We start from the raw sequence: 27837 nt of genomic DNA, 5'->3' as shown, positions 1-27837 counted from the left end.
TGCTGTGAAAACTATCTTCACCAGTTCACCTGGGTTTGGAATAGTTTTAGAAGTTTAAGTCTGAAATATTCAGGCCCTGTGGTCTTTGAACTTCCAGTGTGACTCTAAGATCTCAGAGCCATTACTGCATCCAAGAATACCTTATTGACGTAGCACCATTCCTAAAGGTATCTTACATAACACATCCACCTTTATGTCTATAGATGTACTTTAAAAAAAACACAAGATTATAGCCACCGACTCTGGCTCAGACCTGAGATGTAACACAAAAGACCTAGGCAGAAGGTCAGCATCAATATACCATGTCATGTCTTTGGTTGCAATTGGGTAAAAGAAGTACTGGGTATTGACAGGTATGGATTTCACTACAGCGAACCACTCGACTTTCAGAATTCAGTTCCTATTTTATCTCTGAATTCTAGAATTAAAACCAACAAAGCAACTAATCATGTTTCTTGCCCTTTATTTGTTTTTCTAGCCGCTGGGTTCACTTAGTCAGTGGATTAAAGTATACAGTTCTAGATCATGAGATGTACTATGTTCTTACGTCACTGTGTTAATGCCTGAATACCCACATTTCAAAATGTTCAGTTAATAACTATGGTGAATTTTCATTTTGTAGTGATTATATATGCCTATCATATATTTATTACTAATATGAGGAAATATATTAGAAGCAAAATCAGATATATATTTGGTGTAATGGTAGGGAGAGAAATTGAGCTAGAATTTGAAACTCATGTAACATTATACAGAAGTAGGAGAGGATCTCATGTGAGAACCGAGAGAGACTCTCAGGAGAATTAGAAGAATGCACTCTCAGCAGAGAGAATGGCATGAATAGAGATAGGGAGAAGAAAGATCCTAGAGCATGACAGAGGAAGACCAAGTACCAGTTTGGATCGAACTCTGGGTATGTGGGGATTGAGGGTAGGTAGTGGAAGATGAAGCTAGAAAGAGAAATAGGGAAAGATCACAAAAGATTCTAAAATCCAGGTTGGGAATTTGAATTTTTGGTAGTACATAGTAACCAAATATTTTAGAGCAGAGAAGTGGCATGATCGGAACTATATTTTTAAAAATTTATTTATCTAGGGAGGAGGGACAGAGGGAAAGGGAGAAGAGAGTGTCAAGCAGACTCCCTGATGAGCTCAGAGCTTGACGTGGGGCTGGGTTCCATGACCGTGAGATCATGATCTGAGCAGAAACCAAGAGCTGGAAGCTTAACTGACTGCACCATCCAGGCACTCCTAGACCTGTACTTTAGATAAGTTAATCTGGCAGCTTCACAGAGATGGTATGAAGAAACGGCAGGTGGGGAGATCAGGTTTCTATAGAGGACAGGGAAGGGAAAAAGGGAAGACCTAAACTTAGGTGGCCATAGGCACTTACAGAAGAAGAATTATGTAGGAGAAGCTGTGGCATAAAACTTGATAGGATATAGCAAGTAACCAAGTCTTGGGGCCAAGGAAGGGGAGAGAGATTGTGGTTTTGAGTCTGGAGGTCACTGTTAGCAAAAGTAAGTGATATAGAAGAAACAGCTGGGGGCAAGAATGGAGAGGAGTATTAGATTCTGAATATGTAGGATCTGGGAACTCAGTGGATGGCAGGAAAGACTGGTTAGAAGCTCAAGGAAGACATCAAAGTTAGGGATCTCAATTTGGGAGGCATTTGGACAGAGATGACGGTTAAAGCTATGGGAATGGATAAGATCACTATGAGAAGGATGTAGAGAAAAAGAAACGGACCAAAGACTGAACCCTGGTAGGGTGGCAGACAAGGAACAGTTGGCTCAATAGGGCATGATCAATGAAGAGGGTCCCAGGCTGCAAAGATATCAAGGGGGTTAAAGACTCAGAAAGGGCCACTGGTTTGGCCCAGTGACAAATAGGTCATGGTGGCCTCAAGTAGCATAGAGGTAGGGTGACCAGGAAGAGGACCCTTGAGAGCAGAGTAGCTATATGGTTGATAGCTATGACTATTGTTATTTTGTTTGGGAAAATATGAATAGGTTATAGGCCCAGATAGGAAGAATACCTAAGAAAAGAACAAGATAGGAGGGAGGAGATGGGGTGAGGGGCACCAGAGGAGAAAGAGATCAGACAGTTCTTTCACCAAGATGGGAGAGAGGCAGGCCAGGATAAAGCTAGGAAAAAGTTTAAGGTGGAAACAATGGGAACATAGGGTGTTGCTCCAAAGATACTGTACTCACGACCAGATTATTTTTCTTTTTTAATCAAAAACCCCTTTTTTGCAGAAATTAATATGACTCAGGGCAAAGGTGGTTTTCCCAATCTGACTAATCATCAAAATTAATTATGAAACTTTTCAAAAGTACATTTTTCTAGGCCCAAACCCAGCCACACCAAGTCAGAATTTCTGGTAGAGTGGCCCAGGAATCTGCATTTTAAAGCCCTTCAGTGATTCTGAAGGTTAGCTGGGTTTGGGACCTCTGAGTATGGTTTTCCAACCAAGGACACATATGTAGCAGAATCACAGGGGCAGGCACTGATTGACAGACTGCAGCGCACAGCTATTCAAATTTCAAAAAGCTCCCCAGATGATCTGATGTGCACCCTGGATAAGTAGCACACTGAAGAGACTGGATGGGGAAAAACAATGGAAACAACAACAACAACTGGTTGGATAGAACACTGAAATTCACAGTACCAATTGGTTCTCTGTTCCTTATGTCACCTGACAATTTCCTTTGGACATTTCTCCTATCGAAATGGCATCTGGTCCTAACCTGGCTGTCACAGGTGGACTGATGTGTTTCTCTGTGGCTTCTCAGCACATTTCTACAGGCGACCAAGCCTGTGGGGATGCCATCTGTGGCTCTGTGGAGACAGCCTGGCTTTAAAATGTTCTGAAGTCTCTTTAAGGGAAACCATACAGAATAACATCATTTGTACATCCTTCGTTCTCTGAACTCACGCACGGCACAATGTACCTTATAGCACGGCACAATGTACCTTATAGCACGGCACAATGTACCTTATAAAAGAAACAAAGATGCAGAATGTAGGAAAGAGGATAGAAAAAGCAATGATGGTTCCTACTGCATTAATCGGAAAGAAAATATTGCCAGGCAGTTTCAGAATTTGGCCAGAAAATTCCTTGCACCGTTTCGTTTTTTGCTTTTGTTTTTTTGTTTTTTTAAAGCAACAGAAACAATACAACAATTACAGAAACGAGAGCCTGGCACATAGTTCTTTGGCGCTGAGGGAGGCCATTAAGCCCAGCCCTTTTAATGCCTCTCAAAGAAATACAAAATTCTCTTTTATCCCACATGATGGTGTGATCCAATTCCTGCTCCAGCAGCCCCGGCAGATCATCTGTTGGAGTCTTTAAGTTTACGGCACAGAAGGAAACTGTCATCTCCTCTCCCCTTTTATAGGACACTCACATTTGCATATTCAACAGACAGTACAAGCCTCACAGGCCATATTCCCCCAAATGCAATAATCCTACTCTTGAAATACAAAAGATATAATAGTAGCATGAAAATATTCTTACCCCGATGAAGGCTGGCTCCAGCTGTGGCTTAGTAAGTCAAAAACTAGTAAACTTGCTTGTAATAACATCCTAAAAATTCCAAAGGTTATTTTCCCTCATCCACAGTTAAAAAGCCATCTCCTACAGAACACTGTCACATCTGTGACGTGTCCAGATTAAGGCAAGAGGTCTCTTGCTCCTAGTAATTTGTCTGGTTAGAGATTAAAGAAAAAAATCTGTCTTGAAGCTGTCAGTTAATATTTTTAACTAAAAAAAAAAAAATGCCATCTTCACGCTTCTCAGCAGAACCGTGTGATTTTTTTAAACAGAGGTAAATTCTTCTCCATATCAGGTTATCTGGTAGTTTTGTTTTGTTTTGCATTTTAGCACGAGACAAGCAAACAAAAGATTATCCAAGATTATGCAAATTTCAAATGCATTTTAGTAACAGAAAATGAAGTTAGCTTTCTTTGATATAGAATTACCTACACATTTCACTGAAAAACAAAACAAAACAAAACAAAATCCTCTTTGTAATTAATAAAGAATTGTGGTATTCTAACAAAGCTGGAAGCTAAGGATCTTCAAATTCCAAATCTTTCCATTCCTGGATGAGCTTTGGTATTCAGATGTTAATAGGATGCCTGCTTTTATTTTTTTGGCCAGTGTTCAGACTAAACAGACTTTTTCCATCCTATGACCTCAATTTTAGGATTTCTTTTTTGCAAAATGTTGGTTATTTTAGTTGGCAGATCGCCAGAATTCCTTCTTACTTTCTCTCTCTTCTCTTTATCTCTTCTCCCTTTTCTTTTCTCTTCCTTCTTCACCTTGCCTGTCTTCTATTCTTTGATAAAGTATGGATTTAAATTAAAGTCCAGCTGGACTTATACTTACATGGTGTTTGGTAGGGTTGCTAGAATTAGCAAATAAAAATACAGGATGCCCAGTCAGATTTGAAATTCAGGTAAAAAACAAATAATTTTTTAATATAAATATGTCTCAAATATTGCATGGGACATACCTATACTAATAAAATTATTCCCAAATATTGTATCAGATATACTAATACCAAAAAATTATTCCTTGCTGCTCTGAAATTCAAATTTAACTCTATGCCTCATATTTTAACTGGCAATACTGTTTGGAGGTTAAACAGAAGGGATTAAAAAAAAGAAGAAGAAGAAAAACAACAAAGACATCTATTTACAACTGGAAGAAAAGAAATTTCCATTCCTATCCTTCTGAATGCTATTTGTCTAGGTATAACTCTCTATGGCACTGGTTTATTTTTGACCCATCCAGTTTTAGTAACAGCTCCACAGAGCATTCCACATCCTGATGCTGTCTGAAGAAGTCCACAGGGTTTCAGCTCTGGATCACCCGAGTCCAGAACCCGCAAAATGGGTCCCACAAACAGCATGGGATCACAGTCCAGCCACAAAACCAAACAAATACTCAAGTTGTAATCAACCATTCTTCTTTGAAATTTGTACATCGAATTTAAAATTTTCAAAGGCACGGAAAGAGTTTTCTCTCTATAGTTCTCACTCTGAGGCAATTTAGCATGTTTAGTAACAGTAATTATTAGGAAAAGCAACAGAATTCAATTGTACTCCAAAACATAATAAAATGATCACCTCTTGGACATTTTGAAAGGGAAGATGAAAATACTGAACTCCAGACATTTTAAGATAAGATGAAGATCTTAGTTACATTAATTATTAATTCAAGTGTATTTTCCAACATTTAAGTACACCCAAGGGGAGGGGCATGTAATTCAGAAATGATGTTCTCTTGTTCAAAGACATATTAATATTCAGTATTCTAAAAATATGTTGAAGTCTGATGAATGGAGAATGTATGAAAGCAGGGTTAAAAGCATGGGTTCAGGGATCAAACTGAGTTCAAATCCCAGTTTTGTCACACACTAGCTGTGTGACGCTGGGCAGGTTACTTACCCTCTCTGTGCATCATTTCCCTTATCTGTAAATGGGGATAACCATTCCAGAGAGCTGCGAGAATGATATGAGTAAAATGCTTAGAATAGTGCCTACTACACAGTAAAGTGCCCAGTAAATTTTGGGGGTGAGGATCATAGCTCAAACTGTCAACAGGAAAACAAACCTCACAAAATCAGAGATTGGCTTCATTTTTACAACTGGCCCAGGAGAAAAATGATTTTTCCCCCCTGTGGCCAAATGGATGATATATTTAAATTTTCAAAATTATAAAGACCAGTATTTTATATATTTACCCATTAAAAAAAATCTTTGTTTTCAGAGTATACAACTTCTTGGGTTGTGTGAAATTAGTATCAGATTGTTTTAAGAAGTGAAGTTATTCGGTTAACAGTTCTACCCAACTATTGGTTGTTTTTCTTTCTCACCCTGTTTATTATTCTCTTCACTCACCCCAACTCCAAAAGCAAATGAATAACTCTTTCCCCCATCCCTACAAGCCAATTAATCTAACCCAATCTTCTAGCTTTCATGTTAAACAGACATTCAAATGAAATAGTCCCCAGTCACTGGATTTTCTGCCATCTATTCACTTTAAAGTTCATTTGTTTGTATTTCGAACCAGGAATGGAGTCCAGTAGGGCTGGGTCTATTCTCAACGCAGCTCAGGTGTCTGTAGTCTGAGGCAGTGGCAAAGAAAGAGTGTTTTCAAGTCAGGTAACTCTAAGGTAATATCCTGGTTGGGCCACACTACCTGTGTGAGCTCCCTGAGACTCGCTTTCTTTATCTATAAAAAGAGAGATTCTAATGCTGTCTACTTTTTCCGGTTGCTATGAAGATTCAAAGCGTTGATTCATCTACAGGGTGATCCTATGTTTCGGTTTATACCTGTCTTCCTAACATCACTCTTAGATTATATAGTTATCCGATTTTTATCAGGCATTTAGCACACGGACTGGATAGTTACTATTCAGGATGTTAATCATGACATACCAACACCTTTACTATTCTAAAGAAATACTTTAAGTCCCACCAAGTCTTCATTTTTGAAGCAGGAATAGCCTTTTTAACATAGAAAGATGAGTGCGTGCATGTGTGTGAAACTTTGGTCACCTGCCCACTAGCCCTACCTTCCCTGTTCCTTAAGTCTATTTCAGCTATTTCAGGAGCTCTGTGGTAGAACCTTGAAGGCAGAGGCTTAAATATTTTACATGCTTTGGTAGGATCATGTGAGCTCCGCTTTAGTAAAATACACTCTGCCAACAGCAGAAGGCCCTTTGAGGTGAGCAGGTGGGCCAGGGCTAGGAAGCTGTCTTTTTACCTCTGCCAGTTATTTGGATTGTCAATGAATTCCAGACTCCAGCCTCTGTTCTTTCCAAGATCTCCAATACCGGGCAGTAACACCACTCTTGCTCACTGTCTACAACCAGACTTCCTCCTGCTTCATTCTCAGCTCTTTGGGGTATAATCTTCTTAATGATATGGAGGGAGGGCAGGGATTAAGGGCTTTTAGGGAAATACTAGTCCTTCTTGCAAAAACAGGATTTCTCCCTTAAACTTGATTCTGCTTCATATGCCCTCTACACCAGGCCGTAGACTGAAAGTGGTTCCTGCAAGTGGTTCTGGAGCCTGCTGACCTACTGAAATCTAGGCCACGCCCAAGTGCAAAATCTCCTCGAGCCAACCTGCAACTCTGAGACTCCAATTTTCTGTTCTGTAATATGGGATGTAATAATGCAATAATACACCTCATTGGATTACTGTAAGAATTAAATAAGCCAACATGTCCAGTACAGAGTCTGGCACAAAATAGGCATTTAATGCCTGGAAAATATCCTAATGGTACCAGGCTGCCTGGGAAGAGATCAGCGTTAGAGGCAAAGAGAATCTGTGTGATCTGGGGGTGGGGAGAGGGGAGAATTCAGTATGTAAATATATAAGCTCTGCATTTTGGAGGTTTACATCTTAATTAAAATCTGTAGAAGAGAAAGCAAATTTCGCTAGTGGTTTTTCTGAAAGAAGGTATAGAAAATGCACAGCAACTGTATTCCAATCATCCTTTGTGTTATTCCACATTTCGTTCATTGATTCAAAGCAAGAATTTCTTATTGTGTAGGTATTATGTTCTAAATAGTTGGGCAAAGCTTCAGCACAAGAGCATGAAGAAGCTTTATAAAAGAAAACATTTGGAGGAAGCATAATCAGTCTTTTAATGCCAGGCAATATTTATTGATTACCCACTGCAATCAATAAATATGGTAATATTTATTGATTTATCACTCTCTCCCATGGCCCAGGTGATTCCTCAGAAAAACATTGCCATCTGCCAAAGTCACAGTGAGTACAGAGTAGCTAAAGTTTATCAATTAATGTCTCTGTGGACTGGAATTGTTCATTGCAGAGGTGCCAAACTCAGGTCTAGAGACTGTCCACCTTAATCATTAAGTCAAAGAAGCAGTTGCTTATGTGATCTAATTAGCCATCACTGAAAAACTTCCTTCTCCTGTAACGTACACTCCAACTATCTACCTTCTTGAGCCTGTGAACAGGTCCTAAAATTTTCTGAGTTGTCAGGCCTCCTTTGAGATCAAGATTTCCTTGGCCCAGTGAGAACGCCTGTGGCCTCTCTGAGGGGTGTACTGCAGGGTATAAATTAGTCGCACTCTGGTAGCATGGGCCTGTGGCAGAGTTGAGTGGGATACAAACCTTTGGACGAGCTCTTATACTCGTTCAGTCTCAGTTTCCTCATCTGTAAGATAAGGAAGGAAGAACTTCCTTTGGAGGCTGCAGGGAGGTCTGAGGAAGCCATTTACCTGAGGTGACTGAGCAAGGGCTGGAAATAAGGCAAGGCCAGGGCACGTTAGTCCCTCCTCCATCCTCACTCCTTTGGCACAGATTATGTATCATTAACTGGTCGTAACTTATAGTGTGTTATGAACATTGGCTGGCAAGTGGATTGGTGTGGCTTCATCTGTATTTAATTTAATTTATTTTAAGATTTTATTTATTCATTTGACAGAGATCACAAGTGTGCAGAAAGGCAGGCAGAGAGAGAGGAAGGGAAGCAGCCTCCCTGCTGAGCAGAGAGCCAATGAGGGGCTCGATCCCAGGACCCTGGGATCATGACCTGAGCCGAAGGCAGAGGCTTTAAACCACTGAGCCACCCAGGTGCCCCTTGATCTGTATTTTAAAATATTAAGTAAGAGTAGAAGATGTCAGAGTAGTTGTAGGCAATGTTTTGTGATATTATTCTTTTAATACATACACTTTCCTAGGACATGATGTAAAATGTACTTCAGACTGTGTAGGTTATGTTCAAAAAGGATGAAATGAGTATAAACTCCAAATAACTAAAGGCAAGATTTTAAAGAGGTAGTTATATGCTCATCTTCATAAGTAGCATTATTCACAGCAGCTAAAATGTAGAAGCAACCCAGGTGTCCACTGATGGATGAATGGAAACACAAAGTGTACATACACACCATGGAACATTATTTCATTATACACACACACACACCATGGAATATTATTTCATAATGAGTGTGCATACACACACACACATGCGCACACACACACACCCCATGGAATATTATTCAGCTATAAAAAGAAGGAAATGCTTTAAAAAAAAAAAAGATTTATTTATTTATTTATTTGACAGACAGAAATCACAAGTAGGCAGAGATGCAGGCAGAGAGAGAGGGGGGAAGCAGGCTCCCTGCTGAGCAGAGATCCCGATGCGGGGCTCGATCCCAGGTCTCTGGGATCATGACCTGAGCCGAAGGCAGAGGCTTTAACCTGCTGAGCCACCCAGGCACCCCCGGAAATTCCTTTTTAAAGAGGAAAGAATTTCTGACAGAAGGTACAACACCGATAAACCTTTGAAGAGATTATTCTGAGTGAAATAAACCAGACACAAAAGGATAAATACTGTACGATTCCCCTATATAAGATCCCTGATGTAATTAAATTCATAGAGATAGAAAGTAGAGTGGTGGTTGCCAGGGACCAGGGGAAGGGGAGATGGGAGTTACTAGCTATGGCAATTCATTAATTCAGCGTATTAGCAGAGTTTCCATTTGAGGAGATAAAAGGAATTCTGTGGATGGACGGTAGTAATGATGGCACAGTGATGTAACTGTGCTTAATGCTACTAACCTGTACACTTAAAAATGGTTAAGAGGGTAGATTTTATGTTACATGTACTTTACCACAATTACAATTTTAAAAAGACATTAAATTAAAAAAGAACATACTGAGTAACCCTGACCTAGATAACACTTTGAGAAGTGTGTTTGGATGGAGCCTGGGCATAAAGGAAAGAGAAAGCGTGAGTCTCTGGGGAACCAAATAAGTCAGGGAATACAGTCTCTAGTTTTTCTGAAGAATTCTCTTTTGTGACCTCTGGGACCATTGGCCTTGCAGTCTGGTGTAAGAACACAAAAGAGAAAGTTTGTAATCTTGTTCTGTGATAGCACAATTTCCAACCTACATTCTTGGTTTCATTTCATTTCATTTAATTTGAGAGTACAACCAATATGATAATAATGCCTAGTTTCCCCTTCAGATAAAACTGATACACATATCTCTTCTCTTTCAACAAGGCTATCCAGCCTTGGACTCATTGGTGTCTGAGTGTTGGGTCAGGGCCTTCCCTCCTTATTGAATAAAACATACCTCTCAAAGGCCTTCAGCCTGAGTTTCTTCATCTACATAATGAGGGGGGGTCCCAGGAGCCCTAAAGGCCCTTCCTGTTATATTTTTTATTCTTGGTGTCCAAGAGTTGAAGAAACAGAATCTGGCCAATTTTTTCTAGGCAAAGTCTGTACACCAGGTTTCTCATTTTCTTAGCAGACAGAATCCTGGCAAATAACTTAAACAGATACGGAAAGGAAGTCTCTGGGGACAGACACCTCACAGACTAAAAGAACAGCCACAGTTCATTATTTTAGATACGGATTTCTGTGGCCAAAATAAATATCAGGAAGGTTTCAAACTTCTCTGGAAACACACACACACGCCCCATCTATAGAACCATCTTTTGGTAACAGTTTTCAAATCAACTTTGATCTCTCAACTTCCAGAACCTATTATACGATCAGTTTGAATAAACTTATTATTAAATGCACATGCATACATGATAGATTTCTTTGTGTTTGGCATACAATTGTTTCTCTGTATATTTTTTCCTCCATATTTAACATTTTCTAAGAGAGCTCTACAATGGGCATAAAAAGTGTTAAATGAATATGGTCATGGACTGTTTATGTCCATCCAAAATTTGTATGCTGAAATTCTAACCCCCAAGTGATGGTATTAGGAGGGCCTTTGGGAGGCACTTAGAACTCATGCCCTTATAAGAAGGAATATAATAAAGCTGGCTTCCTCTCTCTTCTCTGCTTTCTGCCACGTGAGGACACAGCAAGAAGATGGCCATCTGCAGGCCAGGAAGTGGACCCTCACCAGATGCTGGCTCTGCCAGCACCTCGATCCTAGATTTCCCAGCCTCCAGAATTGTGAGAAGTAAATTTCTATTGTTTACAAGCCACCCAGTCTATGGTAGTTTGTTTTTAACAACCTGAACTGACAAAGACAAATATTTTTCATTGATATGGACTTTCATCTTTGTAAAATGACTCACAGAGTTGGACATTATATACATGGAAAGGATCGTTGGGATCATCTAGACCCACTCTGTTCTACCAATTAATGACAGCCACATCTTCTAAGACAATTAAAAACAGAAGTCAGTGGTGAATTTTTCACAGGGAAGATAGAAAGCCATGTGCTCCTTGCCTATGCTCCTACTGTCTGAAGGCTTGGAGGAGAGCTCACTCTAGTAAACATCTCCGGAGTAGACTCACCACTCGCCCTTCTTCACGGCCTCAGCTCCACTAAAAGACCTTTTGAAACTTTCATTTTTATCACCCTTCACCCCTTCTAAGTTTACATTTTTTTTTTAAAGGAAAGATTTAAATTCTGACTGAGTTCTGATCATTACCAACTGCTGAGACATGGTTGTTTTCTATCTTTTGTAAGTCATGAATCCTGTTAGGGTTGCAGTAATAACTTGATTTGGTGCCGACCAGGTAACAGGCACTTTCTATACATTAATTTCAACTACTGTATAAATTCTGGAGAAAGAACATCATGCGAGTCATTCTAATTCAGTTTGAGCTTATGATTTCCAAGTCTTTTAGTGTACCATGTGCACACCTGATGGACCTTTCTTTTTCTGTCTCCTTTGTTTATTTCTTTATCCTAGGAGGTAAATACTTTGTGCTTGATCCCACTTCTTTAATTTATGAAGGCAATTTCAAATCTTCAAGAAGTTTTTAACATTATAGGTACTTTGTTCAATGAAGGATCATCAACAAATGTAGAAGGGTGTTGCCTTGGAATTCTTAAAAGCGTATGCCACTGACCTCTCATTTGAGAGTGGATTTGTTAGTGGTTGGCAAGTCTGGATTAAGCAAGCACAGTGACTGTCAAACTGTGGCCTTCATAGTATCTTGGTCATCTCCACTTGCTCACTATTCCTAGGACTTTCTAGTACAGATAACAGTCTGGCAGGATCTCAATCTACTCTTCCTCTGCAGGCACCACCTTAATTGCTTGCTCTTCCTAGCCTGGTTATTGTGTCCAGTGAAACTTCAGAAGAGCTCACAGACAGCAATAGAGTGGGACAGAGAGGTTAAGAACTTGGCTTACAGGTTCTGAATCTTGGGTCTAAATCTTGGCTTTCCCACTTCAAGCTAAATAGAGCAGAAACCTAAATTCTCCTCTTGTTTCCTGTAAAATAGGGTGTTATTGGATTTTTACTAAAAATTAGAGGTGATAAAACATGGTAAGTGTTTAGCATCATACTTGGTCAAGGTTAAAGCTCAAAGCAGGTCAATTATCACCCGGTAGAAAAGCTGCCACATAAATTTATCCTCTCTGTAAATTAATCTTGTTATTTAGTTGAGGTAAATTTTATGGACAGTGAAATGCACAGAACTTAAGTTTAAAATTCCGTGTGGTTTTGATGAATGTATATCCTTCTCACACAGCCCAAATTAAGATACAGAACCCTTCCATCACTTCAGAAATTTCATCATGACCCCTTCCAGTCCATCCCCAGCCCTTCATAGCAACCACCAGTGATGAATTAGAGTTCCTGTTGCTCCACATCTTTGCCAGCATTTGGTATTGTCAGTGTTCTGGGTTTGGGCCATTCTAATGGCCATTCTAATAGTGGTATCTCAATATTTCAACTTGCATTTTCCTGGTAACATATGGACTAAGAGGATCTATTCATGTTAAGGTCTTTGGCCCATTTTTAAATAGGCTTGTTTTCTTACTGTTGAGTTTTAAGAATTCTTTGTATACTTAGGATACCAGTCCTTTATCAGATGTGTCTGTCACAGGTATTTCCTCCCAGTCTTATTCTCCTGATATTAACTTGTCTTCTTATTCTCATCTTCTCATATTGTTTTTCATGGAGCAGATTTTAAAATTTCAATGAAATCCACTTTATCAATTATTTCTTTCATGGATTATTCCTTTGGTGGTGTATCTAAAAGGTCATCACCATACCCCAGGTCATCTATATACATGGAAAGGATCGTTTTCTCCTATGCTATCTTCTAGGAATTTTATAGTTTTGTATTTTATATTTAGATCTGTAACCTGTTTTGAGTTAACTTTCATGAGGGGCCTAAGATCAGTCTAGATTCACTTTATTTCTGTGTGGATATCCAGCTGTCCCAGCACCATTTGTTGAAAAGATTTTGGTCCACTGTACTATCTTTGCTCCTTTGTCAAATATCAGTTGACTATATTTATGTGGGTCTAGTCTGTTTCACTTATCTATTTCTCTATTCTTTTGCCAATACCACACTGTCTTGATTACTGTTACTTTGTAGCAAGTCTTAGCATGGGTAGTTTCAGTCCTCCAACTTTGCTCTTCTCCTTCAATATTGTGTTGGCTCTTCTGGGTCTTTTGGCTCGCCATATAAACTTTAGGATCAGCTTGTTGATATCCACAAAATAACTTGCTGGAATTTTGATTGTGATTGCATAGACTCTACAGATCAATTTGGATAGTTTGGTGACTTTTTAAAAAAAATTAAATTAAATTAAATTTTATTATTATTTTTTAAATTAAATTTATTTCTTTTCAGCATAACAGCATTCATTATTTTTTCACCACACCCAGTGCTCCATGCAATTCATGCCCTCTATAATACCCACCACCTGGTACCCCGACCTCCCACCCCCCGCCACTTCAAAACCCTCAGATTGTTTTTCAGAGTCCATAGTCTCTCATGGTTCACCTCCCCTTCTAATTTACCCCAACTCCCTTCTCCTCTCTAACTCCCCATGCTATTTGTTGTGCTCCACAAATAAGTGAAACCATATGATAATTGACTCTCTCTGCTTGACTTATTTCACTCAGCACAATCTCTTCCAGTCCCGTCCATGTTGCTACAAAAGTTGGGTATTCATCCTTTCTGATGGAGGCATAATACTCCATAGTGTATATGGACCACATTTTCCTTATCCATTCATCTGTTGAAGGGCATCTTGGTTCTTTCCATAGTTTGGCAACCGTGGCCATTGCTGCTATAAACATTGGGGTACAGATGGCCCTTCTTTTCACTATGTCTGTATCTTTGGGGTAAATACCCAGGAGTGCAATTGCAGGGTCATAGGGAAGTTCTATTTTTTATTTCTTGAGGAATCTCCACACTGTTCTCCAAAGAGGCTGCACCAACCTGCATTCCCACCAACAGTGGAAGAGGGTTCCCCTTTCTCCACATCCCCTCCAACACATGTTGTTTACTGTCTTGTTAATTTTGGCCATTCTAACTGGTGTAAGGTGATATCTCTATGTGGTTTTAATTTGAATCTCCCTGAGGGCTAGTGATGATGAACATTTTTTCATGTGTCTGATAGCCATTTTTATGTCTTCATTGGAGAAGTCTCTGTTCATATCTTCTGCCCATTTTTTTTTATATGATTGCCTGTTTTGTGTGTGTTGAGTTTGAGGAGTTCATTATAGATCCTGGATATCAACCTTTTGTCTGTACTGTCACTTACAAATATCTTCTCCCATTCCGTGGGTTGCCTCTTTGTTTCTTTGACTGTTTCCTTTGCTGTGCAGAAGCTTTTGATTTTGATGAAGTCCCAAAAGTTTATTTTCGCTTTTGTTTCCTTTGCCTTTGGAGACATATCTTGAAAGAAGTTGCTGTGGTTGATATCGAAGAGATTACTGCCTATGTTCTCCTCTAGGATTCTGATGGATTCCTGTCTCATGTTGAGGTCTTTTATCCATTTTGAGTTTATCTTTGTGTATGGTGTAAGAGAATGGTGAGTTTCATTCTTCTACATATAGCTGTCCAGTTTTCCCAGCACCATTTATTGAAGAGACTGTCTTTTTTCCACTGTATATTTTTTCCTGTTTTGTCGAAGATTAATTGACCATAGAGTTGAGGGTCCATATCTGGGCTCTCTACTCTGTTCCACTGGTCTATGTGTCTGTTTTTATGCCAGTACCATGCTGTCTTGGTGACCACAGCTTTGTAATAAAGCTTGAAATCAGGTAACGTGATTCCCCCAGTTTTATTTTTGTTTTTCAACATTTCCTTAGCGATTCGGGGTCTCTTCTGATTCCATACAAATTTCTGGATTATTTGCTCCAGCTCTCCAGCTCAGTTTGGTGACTTTTGATGAGAAGTATTCCATTGTGTGAATATACCACAGTTATTTATCCATTCATTAGTTGATGGATATTGGAGTTGCTTCCAGTTTTTGACTATTATGAATGAAGCTACTAAAAATATTCTTGTACAAATCTTTTAAAGGACATGTTTTCCATTTTTCCTGCATGGATGCTACAAAGGGAATTGTTGGTCATGCGATAACTACATGTTTAATTGCTTGGTCAAGCAATAAATGTGTATAAGAAATAGTCAAATCGTTTTCAAAAATGGTTATGCCATTTTACTTTTCTATCAGCAATGCATGAGATCTCTACCTGCTCCAGATCCTTGCCAATATTTGGTGGTGTCAGTCCTTTCAGTTTTAGCGGGTGGGTGTAGTGGTATCTCATTGTGGCTTTAATTTTTATTTCCCTGAAGAAGAATGTTATTGAAATGACATCTTGTAAGACATTAAAGTGAAATGCATCTTTTAAGCTGCTTGTTAGCCATTTATGTATATTCTTTTGTCGTTTGAAAAGGTTGCTCATTTAAAATATTCGTTTCTTTATCATTTTGTTACTGAATTGTCAGAGTTCCTTATGTATTCTGGATACTAATTATTTGTCAGATATATGTATTGCAAATATATTCTCCCAGTTTGTGTCTTGCCTTGTCATTTTGATGAGAAGATATTTTTATTTTGAGGAAGTCTAGTTCTTCAGGATTTTGTTTTGTATGTTTTTGTGATCTCTGTAAGACATCTTTGTCTATCTCAGGCTGTGAAGATATTCTCCTGTTTTCTTTTAGAAGCTTTGTAATTTTAGCCTTTATAATCAGGTCTATGATTCATCTCAAATGTATGTGGTATGAGAGTCCTGTTTTTTTTCCCCCACCAGTTGCTCCAACACTTTTTGTTGAAAGCATTTGGGTTTTGCCACTGAACTGCTTGGTAATTCTGTGAAAAATCAACTGACCATACATGTAGGGGCCTATTTCTAGACTCTATTTTGCTCCATTGATTTATTTGTCTATCTTTATGTCAATGATGCACTATAGTACTTCAGTTTTATAAGCCTTGAAATTAGGAACTATAAGGCCTTCAACCTTGTTCTTCAAGATTGTTTTAGCTAGGGGCGCCTGGGTGGCTCAGTGGGTTGGGCTGCTGCCTTCGGCTCAGGTCATGATCTCGGGGTCCTGGGATCGAGTCCCGCATCGGGCTCTCTGCTCAGCAGGGAGCCTGCTTCCCTCTCTCTCTCTCTCTCTGCCTGCCTCTCCATCTACTTGTGATTTCTCTCTGTCAAGTAAATGAATGAAATCTTTAAAAAAAAAAAAAAAGATTGTTTTAGCTACTTAGGTACTCTGCTTTTCTTTTTTTTTTTTTTTTTTTTTTAATTTTATTTATTTATTTGTCAGAGAGAGAGTGAGTGAGAGCGAGCACAGGTAGACAGAGTGGAAGGAAGAGTCAGAGGGAGAAGCAGGCTCCCTGTGGAGCAAGGAGCCCGATGTGGGACTCGATCCCAGGACGCTGGGATCATGACCTGAGCCGAAGGCAGCTGCTTAACCAACTGAGCCACCCAGGCGTCCCGGTACTCTGCTTTTCTATAAACATTTTAGAATGAACTCATCATTTTCTATGTAAGTGTCCTGCTAGCCTTTTGATCAAGAGAGTGTTGAATCCACAGAACAATATGAAAAGAATCAACATACTAACATAATTAAAATCTTCTAATTCATTAACATCTGTCCATTTACTTAGGTCTCAAATTTCTCTCACCAATGTTTTATAATTTTCACTGTACAGATCTTATGTCTTTTGCTAAATTTATTATGTATTTTGTCACTATAAGTGAAATTCCATTTAAAATTTCATTTTTCTATTATATATTGCTAATAAATAAAAACACAGCTGAGTTTTGTATGTTGACCTTGCTTAACTCATTTATTGATTCTACTAGTTGCTTATTAGATCTCTGAAGATTTTCTCTATAAACAATAATTCTTTTCAAACTTTATGTTTTTCAGTTCTTTTTCTTGTCTTATTGCACTGACTAGAACTTCCAATACAATGTTGATAGAGGTGGTAAGTGCAGATATTATTGCCATAATTTTGATTTTAGGAGGAAAATGTTTGGTGTTTCATCATTAAATACAGTATTAATGGTAGGTTTTTTATTGTACGTGCCCTTTATCAGGTTGATTAAGTTCCCTTCTTACTTCCTTCTTACTTCTACTTTGTAGAGATTTTTAAAATATCATGAATGGGTGTTAATTATGCTAAATACTTTATCTTCATCTATTTAGAAGACCATATGTTTTTTTTCCTTTATTCTATTAATATGGTGGATTACAATAATTTTTCTGTTAAACCAACCATGCTTCCCTGTGATAAACCCCATTTAGTCATAGTTAATCATATTTCTTCTTTCGGTCATTATGATTTTTTTCCTTTACATCCTTGAACATATTATAATAGATGCTTGAAAGTTCCTGTCTGAAAATTCCAACATCTAGATCACCTCAGGCTCTACTATAGTGACTACTTTTTCTCTTGATTATGGATCACATTTTCCTATTTCTTCACATATCCTTTAATTTAAAAAAATTTTTTTCTATTTATTTATTTGACAGACAGAGATCACAAGTAGGCAGAGAGGCAGGCAGAGAGAGAGAGGAGGAAGCAGGCTCTCTGCTGAGCAAAAAGCCCGATGTGGGGCTCTATCCCAGGACTCTGAGACCATGACATGAGCCAAAGGCAGAGGCTTAACCTACTGAGCCACCCAGGTGCCCCTATCCTTTAATTTTTTTATTAGATAATGAATATTGTCAATGATACATTATAGAGAGTCTAGAGGCTGTTTTTTTCCTTTAAAAATGTTGACTTTTCTATTCTATCAGACAAATTATTAGCTTATTGCCTGAAATTTGTGGGTACTCAGTGTTATACTTTGTCATGATCCATTTTGGTTTTGTCTTTAGTTTTCAGGTTGACTCCTTTATTCTTAAGGCATAGCCTCTCTGAGGTTTCCAAAAACAAACAAACAAACAAACAAAACCCAAAAAACAAAACTCAAGGTATTTACCAAGCTGTTATAATTGGATGGGATTCAAATTCCAAACTTTACAGGCAGTAGTTGTAGGTATTAGGCAGCAGTTGAAATCTCTGCTCAGCCTTTCAGCTTTTTATTTATGTTTTTCCATTGGGCTCACTGACATCTTGCTGACACATATGCAGTTTAGGGATCATCAAAGGATTGAGAGAAATTTATATAAAGAAGTAGAAGTCTATTTTGTATGGCTCCTTGCTTTCTGGAATTTCTTCCCTTAAAGCCCATCTATTCTGGCATCCCTGAACTCCACTTCCTGACACTTCAAGCAAATAAGACTGTGGCTTTGTCCTTGAATTCTCCTTGCTCTTTATGGATTGAAAGTGCCCTCAGGGGAGAAGCTGTATAAATGCAGATCTCAACTAGTCCATTTCCTTTTTTCAAGGAACAAATTCCCAACATTATCTGCTTTCTTTTAGTCAACCTCTAATGTCTTCAAATAGTTTTTTAAAGAATATTTTGTTCAGAGTTTATAATAGTTATCATAGGAAAGTTAATCTAATGTAAGCTCTTTTACTATTGACATAACTGAAACTCTCTCACAGAAATTTTAATTTATGGGTTTGTGTGCGTGTATATTAAGAATAAATTATCTCTCATCTCAATGAATACTCATAGGATCATTAAATAATATATCCTGAAGGGATCCTCAGGTATTATCCAAGCAACTCTGTCCTACCAGGCAATGACTCTAAAATTTGTCAGGCTTAATCTCCTGTTTTTATTTATTCATATGTTATTTTCAGGTGTACAACATAATGATTTAATATTCAGTTGACCCTTGAAGAATTCAGTCAATACCCCAAGTCCCATATAGTTGAAAATCCGTGTATAACTTTTGACTCCCCGGAAACTTAACTACTAATAGTCTACTGTGACTGGAAGCTTTACTGACAACACACACAAGTCAATTATACATATTTTGTATGTTATATGTATTATATATTGTATTCATATAGTAAAGTAAACTAGAAAAAAGTTTATTAAAAATTATAAGGAAGAAAAATACATTTATAGTACTGTACTCTATTTTATGAAAAAAATACCCCACATATAATCAGATTCATGCATTATAAATCTGTGTTGTTTAGAAGCCAACTGAATGTATACACTGTGAAATGATCATCACATTGTCCAGTTAATATCCACAACCATACATACTTACACTTTTTTTCTTGTTTTGAGACCTTTTAAGATCTATTCTCTTAGTATCTTTCAAATATATTATAGAGTACTTTCAACTACAGTCAGGATGTTGCTCATTACCTCCCCAGGACTTCCTTATTTTACAACTGGAAGCTTGTACCTTTCGACTACCTTCTCCCATTTTGCCCATCCTTGCGGCCCCACCCCCATCCCTGCTTCTGGAAACCACCAATCTGTTTTGTTTTGTTTTTAGCATTTCACATATATGTGAGATCATATGGCAATTGTCCTTTTCTGTCTGACTTATTTCACTTAGCATAATGCCTTCAAGGTCCACCCCTGTTGTTGAAAATAGCAGGATTTCCTTCTTTTTATGATCAAATAATATTCCAGTGTGTGTATGTGTATGTGTATGGGTTTGTTTGCATGTGTGCATTTATCATATTTTCTTTATCATTTCATTCAGTAGTGGTAACTGAGTTTATATCCATGTCTTGACCATTTTAAATAATGCTAATGTCTTGCTTTTAAAAGAGGCCAGGGAAGAAAGATGCTTCTTCAGGAAATGAGTTCCCTGTCTGGTGACTCCCTATTATATACTATAATTTAAACCCATACAATGGCTTTAAATTACTCATAGGGTCACTGAATTATAGAGACAGATGGATGTATAAGCATTACTGAAGCTGAGTTTGTCCCACTAAACCATGAATGTGAAAGAGGTATTTTTCCTCATGTTTTATGTGTATGCTATTTATACTTTTCTTTGCTCTGCTTCTTCACGCCTTCCCTGCCATGGAGTTCATCATTTTTTGTCTGTTTTACTTAGGTTCTTTCACGCTTTTTCATCTTCAAGCATCCATATACTCTCTGTTCTCTCAACTTGGCTTCTGAATCATTCTGGTTGCTCTGAACCTTAACATTATGAATTGAATCATTTACCCCTCAAAATTCATATGTTGAAGCTCTGGCCTCCAGTACCTCAGAATGTAACTTTATTTGGACACAAGGTCTCCATTGGGGTAATAAGGTAAAAAATGAAGCCCTACTCCAATATAACTGGCATTTTTTATAAAAATGGGAAATTTGGACTCAGATACACACAGAAAGAAGATTATGTGAAGAAACACAGGGAGAATATGGCCATCTGTTAAACAGAGAACAAGGCCTGAAACAACAGATCCTTTCTTCACAGAAGAAACTGACCCTACTGACTGATCTTAGACTTCTAGCCTGCAGAACTGTGAGACAAGAAGTTTCTGTTGTCTTAGACACCTGGTCTGTGGTACTTTGTTATGGTAGCCCTAGTAAACTAATATACTTACCTCTTAACAAATAATCTGATTAACTTTTCTATTTGATTCTGACTCAAGGCTTTGCTTTGTCTCTTAAGATCTACTCACCCCTTGGTTTGGTAAATGGTCAGAAGAGCAAAATATGTGATATATGTTCTAATTTTTTTTCACTGAATTTGAATGACTTTTCTGATCCTTAGGTTCCTTGTATATAAAATAAGGATATTGTCCTTACCTACCTGTCTACCTAAATAAAGCTCAAATAAGATACTGCAAAGAGCATATAAAATACTGCACAAATCTCAGGCATCCTGAGTCCTTTTTCTTTGTTCATAATATGTTCCTTCTCTTGTTTAATTACAAAAGAACCACTGTTAGAGGGCTCAAGTCAGAATTCTCCACTTTATAAAAAAGGTTAATCTATTTGAGAGAGAGAGAGAGCAGGGTGGTGGTAGAGGAGAGGGGCAAAGAGAGAGGACGAGAGAGTACCAAGCAGGCTCTGTGCTGAGCATGGAGCATGACCCCAACATCCAGACCCAAGGCAAAACCAAGAGTCAGATGCTTAACTGACTTTTCCCTCCAAGCATCCCCAGAATTCTCCACTTTTTAAAGAGAAATCCTTTCAACCTAAGACTTTATTTCACTATTTCTAGTTCAAGAGGCAGGATGTGAGGCAAATGATGAATATGGGGTGATGTTTCAAGCTTTTAACATTATGACATCTCCAGAGGGTTTACAAGTAATTCCTCAAACAATATATTTATTTTTATAAGAGACTAACATATGGAAACCAATTCCTTTAGAGAACAAGCTTTTTAGAAATGCTTACGGGAAGAAGAACTAATGGCATATCAAACTGCATTAACAAGATTGCGGTATGTATTAAATGTGATTTTAAAATTTATAAAATTAAATGTGGAATGTTAGCAGTTGTTCAACATATTTTATATCTTCTGTCTATTTTTAAAATGATTTTGTTAATGGGAATTTGAAAAATTGTTGTTCCTACAATAATTAGCACTTTTATAACAATTATTTATAAAATACCACTTATTCCCAAATAGCTTACATTCTAGTTGCATTGATTCTTATCCAGTTTCAAGTGTTACTAAAAAGAACCAAATTTTTAAATGATTCTACCCTTTTCAGTTCTCTAGAATGCCTCCAGATGGCATTAAAACCCTTTTTCCATTATATTTTGCAGCACAAAAATTAAAAAATTAGTGCTATTTTAACCACTTAAGATTAGTCACATTCATTCTTTCACCAGAAATCATGACAATAGGACTATTTAGACCTCTAAGGCAATATTTTAAGAAAGACAAACATATAACTACATCCTTTATGAAATACATATGGAAGCCAAAGGAACTTCCCAGACTGAGAAACAGATCTTGGACAAAATAAGACATTCGGTAATATCCTATCACAAAGTGTGATTTCTAACGAGTAGCATTTTAGATGCTGAGTAATATGACCCATGGCCCACACATAGGAAAATTCACAAAGCTGTCTTATACTAAGAAAACATATCTCACCCCTCAGAGTGATAAATAAAGATTCTTAAGGAACCAACCCGTTACTGATTCCTGTGAAGCTAATGTAATTTGTTAACTTGTGAATTATTTAATTTAAACTTAGGTGGAAAAATCTGGTAGCAAATGAATCACTGAAAACCCATTTGAATTCTTTGAGGACTAAGAGGAGAAAGACAAAATATGGAGTGAGGAACACATGCTTTCTAAGTGCTTTTTCTTATGTTTTAAAAATTCTTAGGTTATTTTTGAATTCAAAAAAATAACAAATTTTTGGGATTCCAGAGGTATTTCTTATTGTATTTTTCACATAATTCCAAGGCTGGAGATGGCAGGCTTTTAAAATGACATTGGTATTGCCCAGGTATGTAGGACAGAATATCTCCCAGTATGTGTGAAAAGTCTTGTAATTATTTATGACAGTGCTGAAAGGCTCCAATGAAATTCTAAAGGGTTTGCCTCCTTTCTCCCTGACAATACACACCCTGAAATCTTATTACATTTCTATTCTATAAGGAGAAGTATTTGTACTTTTAAGATTACTCTTATTGTGATAAAGCATAGGAAAGACCTCAAATTGTGTCCGTACCCAAAAGCACTTAAAAAGACATCATCATGAGAAAGAGAACCACAGGCTTCCTTCCATTATTATTATGATTACTCTTACAAGATACTAGCACTGTTTCATATTACAGGCATATTATCTGGATAGAAACAGGAAAGAGACTTACGATGTATTCGATGTGCCATTGTCTGGACTCTCTGGCTCAGCATCACCTTTCTCTTAAAAAGGAAGCAGGAAAAAAAAAAAAAAACCAACATGTGAATGTTATGGTCTTTAAGATTTAAGAGAGATTAAATATATTTCCATGCTCCTATTAAAAATCTTTCAAAATGCGCAGCAGGAGGCTTTTAAAACATCTTTTTTTATTGTCTGAGAACCGGATTTGCAAGTAATTTCTTCTCTGTGTTCCAATTGCCCAGGCACGGATCTGTGAGTAGGTACTAAGGAGCTGTTTGCAAACAACCAGAGGTTCAGAGTGGAGACCTTGCCAAAAGATGAATATCTTACAGATGGAACCTGTTTCCTTCCACTTCATTTTACAGAAAATTTAAGGAAATAAACTCCATTAGCATTCTATAGGCAAAGCATTTTGAACTTTGATCCTTTCTGCTAACATAAGCCAAACCAGGGCAGACTGTGTAAGCCCTTGGAGGAGAGAATTTTACAGAACACTAAGGCTGCACCACAGCTTCCAAGATCCCCAAAATTTCTACCCTACTGAGAGCCCTGGCAACACCTTTTGTGAGCTCTGCTTTAATGCAGAGTAAGATGGAAACCAGAAATCCTTCCAGACCATCTGAAAGTCTAGCTACAGAAATGTTTCTGCGGTCTGTGGTCATTGAAGACTTAATAGGTTTTAATTAAGGAAGCCTGGAAACATTTCCCTTTTTATAGTTTTTAAAAGGACAAATTCTAGAATACACATAATGTAATTCTTAGAACTGTGACCATTGAGGGCTTGAGCTATGCATCTCCTTTTTGTAATGTGCTTCCTCAAGGCTAGAGGATGGAAGGACAAGGGTCAAGACTGCACGTGTGAGTTAGTTATGTTTCGATGGTTGTGTGGTGCTGAAATTGAGTAAACCCTAGAGAAGGTTGTGGAATGTAAGAAATGGGCCTGATGGTGGCAACTTGCATTGCTTTGTTCTTTCACGTCAGGCCTGAACATCTTGTGGAACCTCAGGCCTATGGCATGACATTAGCTTCGTGGTCACTGAGTCTCAGGAATGACCCCCTAAATTACACAATGAACACATCCCAAAGATATCATCCAAACTGAATTCCAGAGGAAACTTTACACTATCTCCTCTTTTTCTTATAGAAAATTAAACAGTTGTGAAGAAGAGAAGGCATAGTTACATAGGTAGTTCACACATCTAGCTCATATATAACTTGGTGTTAATATGTGTATGCAGTGCCAGAAAAACCACGGGGGATAGTCACTCTGTTAAAAAGCCACAAAATTTATTTAAGTGCCTTGATCACAAACACTGATGAGACAAGGCCCCATCATGGACAAAACCATACTGAAATAAAAGTAGAGGCAGCAAATTCACAAACTTGCTTTAAAGCTCATACTTTTATACTATATTTTTGTTTTCCAGGCCAGTCCATGGTGCACTCATGTAGGAGACATGTAAGGCCTCATCAGCTGGCATTAGTGCTGGAAAATAACCTAATTTAGTACTCTCCAAAATCATTTTCCCGCTAAGTAACCACGATTCCTGCCAGGATCCCCAAATAAGAGCTGTAACACCTGCATTCTGTAAGACAAACCCAACTGGAGGCTTAATTTCTCAACCATATTGATGTTTTTTTCCCCTTGAATTTGGAACAACTGGTTACTTTCCCAAGTCTATAGCCGCCAGTAATAACCCCACATACAATCATAATCAAGGACGTAAAACGGCAGCTTCCGGAGCAGCAGGCAATGGTAAACAGTTCTAAACAACTTCTGTCATAGACACGGGAAATCAGTAATACAAACAGAGACAGTTAATTGGATGTCTGAATAAGGATGCTTTACCTTGACCAACAATGCTGACAAGTAGCCTGTAGGTTGAGAGGGCACAGGCCTCATTGTGCATGGGATCTGGGGGCTGCAGGAACTGTGGGCTGGATCAGCACAGGGACGAAGCCGCAGCTGATTACCTCTGCTCTTAGCAGCACTGATGTTGTGGCAACAGGGAAAACAGAATAGGAGGGACACAGTGGGGCCAAACGGGGCATTTACGGACGGCCAGAGAGTGAGTGTTCTTGGCAACTTCATTGCTGATAATGAACTAACCTTTCAGGGGAAAAGTAAACTCAGAATGAAGACAGGGATTAAAGCTGTTTTTGTTGTTCAGAAAGAATAAAATGCATAACTGTCCCCATCATCTTGAAATTTTAGGTGATGCAATTTCTGAAGTGCATTTGAAATATTCAAGTGCATCAGCCATTAAGAATCATACTCTCTTTATCGGGACCCAAGGGAATGATCAATGTATAATAGAAACTGCACCCCCCTCCCCAAATTCTTAGTTGGGTGCTCAGGAGATGTTTCCCTGCAGCCAACAAAAAAGACGGTTTGGGGTCACCCTGGTTATTTCAGCTGTTTTCATGACAGATACCACACTCGTCTCTTTGGGGGAAACCTGCACTGATCATTAAGAAACTGAACATAAAAAATGGTTCAGGAGCAGTGTGGTCATCTTGCATGTGGAAATTTAATTACAGAGAGGAAGACAGAGAAAAAAAAATGAGCCATAGGATATATATATCTGTACACACACTAAATGTATATATGTATATACATATACGATATGTGTACTTTCAGGTTGACGCTCCCTATTTGTCCTCTTGAGCTTTCCACGGTACCTAACATATACTACATGCTCAGTTTATGTCCTCTGTCTCCTGACCTCTCATAAATACAGTGGGAGAAGAGGAGAAAGGGGCACTTACCATGGAGATGGATATAGTTTGAGGTATAAAACAGCTTGATGGCCCCAATAAGCCACTTAAAAAAATTACAGTAGCTACATTTTTAATCCAATCAATGCACTGAGGACTTATACACTGGGCATTCTGGTAACATGAAGATAAATAATACCTAATTCATTCCCTTTAAATACATAGCTTGACAGCACTGCTAGTGTATGCACTCTCCATCAACAGGGCTACAGGGTGGACTAAAGACTGTTGAAAAGGGACAAAATATACCTGCAGTAGCCTTTGTTCTTCTGCAGAGGAAAGTTTTGCTATACTATGACATTTCTTTTTTTTTTTAATTTATTTTTATTTATTATTTTTTATTATTATGTTCAATTAGCCAGCATAGAGTACATCATTGGTTTTGATGTAGTTTTCAACCATTCACTGGTTGAATGGGTTACTTTCTAACAAAAGTAACCCATGTTCATGGTAATGACTTGGCTTGCTTTTGTTTTTAGTTCTGTAAGGCCTTCACCCACTTCGGTAAGCGATACACTTGTTTCTAGATATATCAACTTTAGACAGTGTGTATTGATTTCTGATATAAAAGACAAGAGATAAGGTACTTAAGATGCTACCACCTCCGCTTACAATTCTTACTGGTTCTGTTATTACTTGTAATGTCTCTAGTGGGTATTTAGAACTTTAAGTTTAACCTTCTATTTCTGGATTAATCAACTGCTGACAGTATCTTTTCCTTTATACTATGTGAAATGAGGAAATTCACTCATTTGTTCTTCCCTCCCTTCACTGCACACAACTCTGTACAGCTATACTTTTCCTTCCACATAGCCAAGATTTAAAACATTTATATTCTGTTCAGTAATTATTAATGAGTCACCCTCATTAATAGTAATTTAATTAATGATTTAATTTTTGTAATTGTAGGCACATTAGAAAAATTACAAACCAATAGTCAGATTTATAATATTATAATGATTAAATATTAGTCACTAAAGAACAAAGTACTAAGACTAGACGTGTATAGAAGGGAACATCACTAACTCTGAATGAAGGCAAGTGTTCTTGGCATTTAGGTCAAATGTATTTCCATTTTTATCTTCATCATGCCACATGTTAATCTGTCTCAATGAAAGGCTATGGTTTTCCTAAAAAAATGTTGAACAAAGATGCACATGGGTGGCTCATTTGGTTAAACATCTGCCTTCAGCTCAGGTCATGATCCTAGCTAGAGGTCCTGGGATGGAGCCCTCTGTCAGGCTCCCTGCTCCACGGGGAGTCTGTTTTCCATCTCTCTCTCTGCCCCTCCCCCCACACATGCTCTCTCTCGAGCTCTCTCAAATAAATAAAACTTTTTAAAAAATGTTAAATGGAGCGTCCACTTAAGGTACATACAATGTATATGTCTATGAAAGTTATATATGCAGTTCTTAAAAGGTTAAAATGAGTTAACTGTGAAAACAGACCAGGAAATGAGTATTGTCAAGAAATAACCCAGAAACTTCCCAAGCTTACATCACCTTTCTGCCCTCCCCACCAGCTATCTAGAAATGGAATTTATGTTAATCATTACCTTTCTTTTTTTAAGGTTTTTTTTTAACCACCCAAGTATTTATTAGTAGATTCTTTAGTTTTTTCCTTATATAAATTTTACATAAATGGAATCACACCATTGCATTCTTTTGAGACTTATTCTGTCACTCAGTGTTATGGTTTTTAGATTCAGCCATCACGATGTATTGTTGTACGTTCACTCATTCTCATTGTTGTGCAATATTTCCTTATAAAAATCTACCATGATTTTCTTATTCATTTGACTCTTGATGGACATTCATTTTTTCATTAAGAATGATGTCATTACAAACATTCATGAACTTCCTTCCTTGTTTATGTTAAGAGTTCTGGGACATGACGCTTACATATTCTTGACTTTACTAGGGAATCCTAAACTGGTTTCCACATTAACTTATGGTTAATTTAAAAAAATTTAAAAAATTTTTTTCAACTTAATAATGTAAAATGTAATTTCACTGTGGTGTTTGCATTTCTTTTTTTTTTTAAGATTTTATTTTTATTTGACAGAAATCACAAGTAGGCAGAGAGGCAGGCAGAGAGA

The 27837-nt window shown here is 37.8% G+C and overlaps 1 protein-coding gene across 7 annotated transcripts in view; it reads right to left on the bottom strand.

Moving 5' to 3' along the window:
- The window catches only part of AFF3 (AF4/FMR2 family member 3), a 575972-nt gene that overhangs the window by 139721 nt on the left and 408414 nt on the right, over window positions 1-27837 (bottom strand). For 4 of the 7 annotated variants that reach the window (XM_045077717.1, XM_045077718.1, XM_045077722.1 and 1 more), the window contains 2 exons: window positions 22951-23002; window positions 5457-5510 (listed from right to left, as the gene is read on the bottom strand). In XM_045077717.1, coding sequence (XP_044933652.1) covers window positions 5457-5510; window positions 22951-23002 — 106 coding nt within the window. The remainder of the gene's footprint in view (window positions 1-5456; window positions 5511-22950; window positions 23003-27837) is intronic. The other 3 variants (XM_045077719.1, XM_045077720.1, XM_045077723.1) reach the window with 1 other exon arrangement.

The sequence above is a fragment of the Mustela putorius genome, unplaced genomic scaffold, assembly GCF_011764305.1.
Source record: "Mustela putorius furo isolate JIRA1106 unplaced genomic scaffold, ASM1176430v1.1 tig00000224_pilon_pilon_pilon, whole genome shotgun sequence".
NCBI classification, from domain to species: domain Eukaryota; kingdom Metazoa; phylum Chordata; class Mammalia; order Carnivora; family Mustelidae; genus Mustela; species Mustela putorius.
The sequence above is the reverse complement of the archived record's forward strand: the minus strand, read 5'-3'. Positions and strand labels throughout refer to the sequence as shown.